This window comes from Thunnus maccoyii, chromosome 23 (genome assembly GCF_910596095.1).
Source record: "Thunnus maccoyii chromosome 23, fThuMac1.1, whole genome shotgun sequence".
NCBI lineage: Eukaryota > Metazoa > Chordata > Actinopteri > Scombriformes > Scombridae > Thunnus > Thunnus maccoyii.
Genome location: NC_056555.1, coordinates 12737412 through 12746101, shown reverse-complemented (window position 1 = coordinate 12746101; position 8690 = coordinate 12737412). Strand labels below are relative to the sequence as shown.

Genomic DNA, 8690 nt, shown 5'->3' with positions numbered 1-8690 from the left:
GCCTATAAGTTGGGGAAGGAAAAACTGTAACGGACCACTACTGGACATATTTCCGCCAATAACAAACCCGCTAGCTTACAAAGGCTAACGAGAGTATTGTCTGTGTTATTAGTCATTGTGGCGTCAAGATAGTTAGGAAATTATTATTCACACATTCACTTTAGCATTAAATGTCCTATTATGTGTATATATGTCGCTGGTAATAAACGTGAAACAGCAGACATAATTCCGGCTGGTAGTAGCTCATGTTACGTTAGCAGCTAGTTGCTGATTAACATGTCCTGAGACTGAACAGGTCCGTTGTTCGGCAGCCAGACAGCTAGTTTAACTATCAGAAGCTCAGTTTTTCAGCTGGTTCCGTTAATTTCCTGACCGGGAATCGTTCGGCTGACAAGGTTTTCTCCTGGTGAGTTAATATCCACTCTCCAAAGACGCAATATTTACACGTCAAACAGGGCAGCTTCGGAGTATCAATACAGATGGCCTAATCCTTAAAAATAAAGCAACCACGGCAACTAATAAGTCTTGATAACATTGAGGTTTTTGCTGTAGTGGTGAAAAGGAAGAGAAATACTGCAGTGGTTATAAAATTACACACAACGCGCGTGACTTTGTAATGATCGCTGTCAAATATAACGATGTACAGTTTAAAAGATACTATATTTAATACCGAGTTTGTCTCACTTGTGTTTTGCTTATGATTGTATATATTTGTTTTAGAGCTGCTTTCATTATCAATTAATCTGGTGATGATTTTTTTCGAATAATCTATTAGTTGTTTGGTCTATAAAATGATTTAAAAAAGAAAGCCGACCAGAGTTTCCCAAAGAGCAAGATGACGTCCTCAAATGTCAACTTTTGTCCCGACCAACAATTTGTTTGTTTGTTTGGACTATTTCTTTCTTTGAATCTCACTGTTGGGGATCATCTTGTTTATTATATATACACTGAAGGATCTCAGATGTTTTACCTTTTATTGAGGATCTCAGAATTTGGACTATTTATTGATTTTTAGTTTATTAAAGTAATTTCATGTAACTATTGTACTTTCTATCATGGTATTTATGAGATGTATGGTGTGTGGTAATGTTGAATTATTTGGTGCTGTACAGAAGCAGCATTGTGTGTCCAAGGAAAATTTCCGCCTGGGACAATAAAGTCTTATCTTATGTGAGCTGATTTTGTACATTTAAACCTACCTCAGGCCAATATATTTTTCTGTAAGAAATTCTGTCTGAATAATCCCAAGAGGGAGGGTCATGCGAACGACCAGACATAAAACAAACTCCCATTCATTCATTCACTTCACTTTATTTTTTAACATTTGATTTTACTCACTTTAGTCTACATTGCCAGCCTAAATCAAGACCAACTCCACTCACCAAGGAAAACAGTGAAACTGATTTAATTATTGATGATGCTACATCCCTGATTATGGCTATGGAGAACAGCAGATTTTAACCGGCTTGGAGGACAGCAGTTTTACCGGCGAGTGAAGCATTCAAAAATGAAAATTCTATTAGAGCACAAATTAATCTGCAACTATGCAACTTGATAATCATTTCTGGCAGATTTCAACCAAAAATGCCAAATATTTTCTGGCTTCAGCTTCTCAAATGTAACAATTTTCTACTTTTCTTTGTCATATGTGACAGTAAGTTAAAAATCTTGAGGATTTGGACCATCAGTCGGGAAAAACACGCAAATTGAAGACATCATTGTGGGCTCTGAGAAATTGTGAATGCCACTTTTTCACTGTTTTTAAAAATGTTATAAGCCAAACAGCTAATTGATTAATCAAGAAAATAATTGACAGAGTAATCAACAAGGAGAATAATTGTTAGTTGCAGCTCTAAACTTTATGATTACTGCAAGGCAGATGTACGCCAAGCTTAACGCTGCTGTGTTTTTCCATTGGCCTTACAGATCCGGCACATGTTGCAGATTTGCAAAATGAAGATGTTTGGAGTGCCTCACAAGACTGTCTTTGTGGTGGACCACTGTCCCTACATGGCCGAGTCTAGTCGTCAGCAGGTGGAGTGTGATGTGCTGACGAAGAGTCGAGCTCAAGGGGTCATTCCTTTGGCCCCTGTGTCCAAATCCCTCTGGACCTGTGCTGTGGAGTGCTCCATGGAGTACTGCCGGATCCTCTACGACATCTATCCAAAGGACAAAGTGGTTAGCTTCTTGTTTTTTGTTTTTAACTCAGGCTGAAATGTATTTGCTCAAGCTGTTTCTCCACCGCTGGTTCCACTTAAATGACACAACTATAAGTGTGAAATTTGGACACTGTTGTAAAAGGACAGATAGCTGTTTCAAAAACTGCCATTAACATTTTCTGCCACCACTTTGTTTTACAGGTTAATTACATCGTGAGTGACTCAGAGTTCCACATCTTGAATAGCTGGAGACAGGAAGACCAGAGCACTCATGAGGTAATCCCATTAAAACCAGAAAAAGAATAATTCCATCTTACTATAACTGCATTTGTAGTGTCTTCAGCAGCTCAATTTTGCAACATTTTCATGAATTGCAACATTTCCAGTTACCACGTTTTTGCAGAAGTTTTCTTCGAAATAGGACTTGCGATATGATTATGTGGTTTTTTTTCCTCTCTGACAGCTCATGTCTGCTCTGGCAGCTGTTGGGCCTCCCAACCCACGTGAGGACCCCGAGTGCTGCAGTATCCTTCACGGTCTGGTTGCCGCTGTGGAGTCTTTATGCAAGATCACAGAGTTGCAGCATGAGAGGCGCACGGCTCTGATGGACACAGCTGAGAGGGTCGCTAATAGGGGTCGTATTATCTGCCTAACCAATGCTAAAAGGTAAACACTCATCAACATGGTGGGAAATCAACAGGAGCCATCAGACATATGTTGATAGATTCTGCCAATATCAGTATAACCAGCACTTTTGTCCAAATCCCTTTTAATATAATACCATCCAATACTAAAACATTACAAACTACAGCCTTAAAATCACCCAAACACCTCTCAGACTGTGTCAGAAACACATAAAAACCATACAAATGTAGTATTTATCAAAGAGCTGTTGTATTGGTGGACATTAAAGTTGTATTCTATTCTATTCTTAATGATGGGAAGTACAAAAGCTAAAACATGAAGTTATAAATTCTCTCTTTGTAAATGTATGTAAATATGTGCCTCTGTGCAGCTGTGTATTGTCAGTGTTTTATACTCTCTGTATAGTTGAGATTTTTAAAAGAATTATAAATCCAGTCAAATCATATTGTTATGCAATATGTAATTGAATATTGTGCTAATGTAGTGCTCTGTTTTTGATTATCATACAGTGATACTCATGTGCGAATGTTGGAAGACTGCATCCAGGAAACCATTTTAGAACAAAACAAGCTGGCAGCAGGCTCAGACAGGTCAGTATCAGACGATGTGTGAAGAAAATTGTCATTGAATGAGTTTATAGATGATTAGCTTCAATTTTGGTTGATAATTCTCTCATACTGAAATCTGATACCAAGATGCACATGACCTAATATAAAGTTTGTTTTTGCATTTGGTATCTGCAGTGTGTGTGTGTAATCTGCTTGTGTTTATATTATCTAAAGTGGTCCAAAGATTTTCTAACTTTGTTTCAGGCTGATGGCCATCCAGCAGTGTGAGCTGGTTCTAGTGCACATCTACCCGCAGGGTGAGGACACGCTGGTGTCTGACCGACCCAAAAAAGAGGTGGGTGCTAATGAGAAGCTCAGGGCTCAGCTTTCTGAACACAATCAGAATCATTTGGGTCGGTATAAACAAATGAACCAGAAGGAAGGCTGATTCAGGAGCTCATTGTTGGGTGAAAAGGTGACAACTTTGATGTTGCTTCTCACTGCACCCATCTCTTGTTGTCTCAGATCTCTCCTCTGCTCACCAGCGAAGTTCACAGTGTTCGGGCGGGGAGGCACCTCGCCACCAAACTAAACATTCTGGTCCAGCAGCACTTCGACTTGGCCTCCACCACCATAACAAACATCCCCATGAAGGTAAGAGACTTTCTTCCCCTCAGTCTGTATTTGCACATGCCTCACTAAAGTGTTAACCCACATAAACTTAACTTAAAAATTTTTTCTCTTGCTAGTAAAAACTGTCATATGCAGCATGCATTGCACCACTCCCTCTAGCATTTTACCTGATTGATGGCTTACTTTTTATGGTTTTGTTATTTTCCCTTTTCTCTCACAGCCCTCGCACCTTTCTTTATGTTTGCTTAATCTCTTTGTGTGAGCCCTTCTTCATCTTTAATAACTCATAAATCTTTACATTCTTATCTTTTTGTTTATCTCATCTGCATGTTGATATGACTGTGAACCTGCTGCTGGTTTCATGCTGTATTTTCTGTTTTGCTAGCCCACATTAAATGTTTGCGAACAGGTTAGTACTCTTATCACACACACATGCAAGTGAGGAAGGGGCAGATGTAGTGTCTATATTTTCAACTCAGGCTTACAGTATCATTCATTTATTTTGATGTGACAGTTGGTCTACAGATTTGATGGTCAGGCTACAGTAAAGGACAGGCAACTCTGGTCTCTTGTGGACAACCAGGGAATGCAGAGTTTGGGGTCTATTTTCTTTAAATACATAATGTGAAATCAGATTTATTGCCAATTAAGTTGACATAAGAGAAGAAACAAGTATCTATACAAAGTGAATCTATTGAATATCTACATTTAATCAATATTTTGTAAAAAAAAAAAAAAAAAAAACAGATCAAAGTATTCAGGGAAAAATCAACTTTTTTTTCACTGTAGATTTGCCTAAAATGCTAAATATATAGTAAATGTTGCATTCAACTGGTTTTACGTCCAAATATCTGTGACCAGCGTGGCCTCTTCTTAAATACTGTCAGTGTCTATCAGGTGTGTACACCTTAAGAGCAGCCCAAACTTTCCCCAGGTCTGTGTCCCCCCCCCCCCCCCCCCCAGCTCCTACTCATTTCCCCTCTAGTGTCTTGGTGTTGTCCATTGTGCCGTCTTGCTAACTAGTTTTTAAACGTTACCATCCCTTAAATGTTTCAACATGATTCCACCTTTAGCTGTTATCATACTGCTGTTTTTCCAAGTGTAGAAAAAGTTGTGATGAAAGTGTTTCCCAGGCCCCATTTTGGGCTCAAGTCCAAAATATATGAAGCTTTTTTTTTTAAGACTGGGAATCCATGATTTATGTCAAACAATCATAGGCTCAGTATTGTGTGAATTTAAAGACATTTACATTAATCAGTAGTCTCTGATGTGAATAGATAAAATCTTCAGTCACTCAGGGAGCGAACATTTTCCTTTTAGTTTGTCCATTATCATTTACCCTTTGGAACATGAAATCAGCAGTGTTTGTGCCCACATGTGTATGTGATTGCGTGTTTCAAGAGCTCACGTTCATGCTAACCTGTGTTTGTTATTGTCTCTGCGGACGGGCAGGAAGAGCAGCACGCCAACACATCAGCCAATTATGACGTTGAGCTCCTGCATCACAAAGACGCTCACCTGGAGTTCTTTAAAAGTGGTGGGTACACCTGTAAGAAGACTAAAAAATGAGACATTGGAGCAGGATATTTGGTTGAAATTATTTTTTATTAATTGATTGATGTAAGTGGTTAATAAATTGTTATGTTTGGGTTGTGCAGGAGACTTGCATATGGCGGGCACCAGCACTCGAGAAAATGGACTCAAAGAGACTGTTACACTGAAATGGTGCACTCCACGAACCAACAGCATAGGTGGGTTCAGTCAACTAAGGCAGTGTTTCCCAACATGGGCACTGGAGCCTCAAGGGGTCACACAATAAATCTAAGGGGTCATAAGACAATTAACTGGACAGGGGGAAAAACATTTGCTACACAAAATTACTTTTTCAGATGTTTCTTTATTTTGTACTGATTTTATTGTGAATTATTGTATAATAAAAGACATACAGTATTCAGCCTGTTTGGAAAATATTCCTACACAGCTATGAAGATTGAATGAGGGATATGTTGTGTAGCATTGGTCTTACTTAGTTGTATGGGGTTTTTTTGTTTTTGTGCTTCAGAACTGCATTACTGCACAGGAGCCTATCGCATCTCCCCCACGGACGTTAACAGTCGTCCCTCATCATGTTTGACAAACTTTCTCCTTAACGGTAAGCTTATGTCGCATCTATTACAAACCCAATTAATCATTTTCACCTTTCAAATTAAATTAACCTGGAGACAGAAGTTTTCATTCTGTGATATCTTGCTGATAGTAAGAGTTGTAGTCTAAAAGGTCACCTGTTTTACTTGTAAATGTATGTGTGTGACCACCAAAGTTTCCTTTTGTTTGGCTTATTGATTGACCAGGTCGATCAGTGCTGCTGGAGCAGCCGAGGAAGTCGGGGTCAAAGGTCATCAGCCACATGCTCAGCAGCCACGGAGGGGAGATCTTCCTGCATGTGCTCAACAGCAACCGCTCCACTCTGGAGGACCCGCCCTCCATCAGCGAGGGCTGCGGAGGCCGAGTGACGGACTACCGCATCACCGTACGTTCACCTCACACCAGCTGTGTTAAAACTTGCACCTTCTGATAGTAACTGATTTTTATGTTTTGTCCTCTCCAGGACTTTGGTGAGTTTATGAGGGAGAACCGGCTGACTCCTGTTTCAGAGTTGTCCCATGATCCCTCAGGAAAACTACCAGCTGAGAGGGCTAAGGCTCAGCTCGAACGGCACACACGTTACTGGCCAATGATCATCTCCCAGACCACCATCTTCAACATGCAGGCCGTAAGCAGCATGCAGATTTTTCTGCTGGATTTCCACTCTTAGAAAGACTTCTATCTTACAAGAAAAGTTTCCACTCTTCTCAAAAATATTTGGCTTGTTGTTCTCTGGTGATAACATCTGAATTTAACATTATCTGCCTGTTGGGTTTTTTGGCAAGAATTTAGACTTCACTTCTTTCCATGTTGCTATGCCTCTCTGTTAAATTTTGTGTCTGTATCTTCCTATTTTCCTCCACTAGGTGGTTCCTTTGGCTAACCTGATAGTAAAAGAGACTCTGACGGAGGAGGACGTTCTGACCTGCCAGAAGACCGTCTACAACCTGGTGGACATGGAGAGGAAGAACGACCCTCTTCCTATCTCCACTGTGGGATCCAGAGGCAAAGGCCCCAAGAGGTATTTATTATAAATACTCTTATATTTATATAACAGTATTTAAAAAAAAAAAAAAGCTTTTAAGCTTTGCTAATGTTTCTGTATTGTTGTTCTCACCAGAGATGAACAGTACCGTATAATGTGGAATGAGCTGGAAACATTAGTGAAGACTCATGCTGGAGCCACTGACAGACACCAGCGGGTTCTGGACTGCATTATCGCCTGCCGCAGCAAACCTCCCGAGGAAGAGGAGAGGAAGAAGAGAGGGAGGAAGAGAGAGGAGAGGGAAGACAGGACAGAGAAAAATGGCAGCAAGGACACAGATGACAAAAGCTGGCAGGATTCGGAGAGGTAAGTACAGTCTGGGTGTCTATAGTATTTATCTGGTTTTAAACACCATAGATTGTCTTAGCTAAATTTATTTGCAAAAAAATCTACTCTTTGGCTTTAGGACGCAACTCACCATGCAACTTTTATGTTCTCTCACACTACTCCGTCTTATTTTAACCTGAAGGCTAAAGGGTTTGCTGGATAAAGAAGATCAGGAGTCGGAGGTGATCAAGGATTCCCCTGACTCCCCAGAGCCCCTCAACAAGAAACCCCGTTTGTCCACGGAAGAGGTTCAGCCTCCTGAGAGAGCAAAAGGTACAAACCCTCATTGTGCTTCTCTGCTCGGTTCTGGACTGACTGTTTTCAGTCAAACTGGCCAGAGAAAAATCTTCCACTTCAGGCTCTTTTCACATTCTTTGCTTAACAACAGCAGACTAACACAGACAACATAAGTATGTGTCTCTGGTTATTTATCATGATGTTAAAGAATCTGAAAGTGCTGATTGTATCTGGATATGAGCGCATACCAACTGATGACATCAGTCAAGGCCTACTGCATCTGTTATGCATGTTTTCATGCCTTGTCTCACTTTCTCTTGCAGGTCCAGTCTCGCTCCTCACCATGTGGACCAATCGGATCACGACAGCCAACTCCAGGAAACACCAAGAGTTTGTTGGAAGAGTGAGCTCTGTCAACAACAAGTTCGAGTTGTATCAGCACCTCAAAGACGAAAATGGGTGTGTTATTTAAAGTAATGATTAGCTTTGTAGTGGGAAATCCCTGTAGAAAAAAGTGAAATATGAATCATCTGTCACTTTATGGGTATTCTTCTTACATCAAATGTACATTTAAGTGTTGCATCTAAGCTTTTAAGTGTCTTTACATTTCAAACAGGATCACAGTTGAGCTTCATTTGTTATGCATCTTACCTGACAATTTGTCTGTTTACAGGATGGATGTTCATGAAAACGGCAAGGCCTCTAGATGATGTTTCCACAGATGCATTACTTCACTTTTTCCAAGGAGGAGGTTGTGGACCACAGTGTTTTCCAGACTTTGGTGTCACTCACACCCCCAAAACGAGGACATCAAAATGAAATAGACAGTGAACTCTTGACGAGGAATTTATAAATTTTTTTACCCATGATTTTGTAGCTATGCTGTTCACATATTGTGTAACGCAATAAAAGCTGTCAATAGAGAACTCTGCACAAATCTTACTGAATGTG

The 8690-nt window shown here is 40.2% G+C and overlaps 1 protein-coding gene across 1 annotated transcript; it reads left to right on the top strand.

Annotated features, from left to right (window-relative positions):
- The first annotated feature begins 45 nt into the window (after positions 1-45).
- On the top strand, positions 46-8681 carry ints13 (integrator complex subunit 13). The gene is made up of 17 exons (XM_042402967.1): positions 46-406; positions 1927-2178; positions 2361-2435; positions 2623-2825; positions 3314-3394; positions 3617-3707; positions 3878-4006; positions 5438-5522; positions 5644-5736; positions 6048-6137; positions 6337-6515; positions 6594-6758; positions 6997-7151; positions 7251-7481; positions 7645-7775; positions 8063-8198; positions 8413-8681. Exons 2-17 carry the CDS (start codon positions 1936-1938, stop codon positions 8447-8449), a joined length of 2124 nt encoding a protein of 707 aa, XP_042258901.1. The 5' UTR covers positions 46-406; positions 1927-1935; the 3' UTR covers positions 8450-8681.
- The last annotated feature ends 9 nt before the right edge of the window (positions 8682-8690 follow it).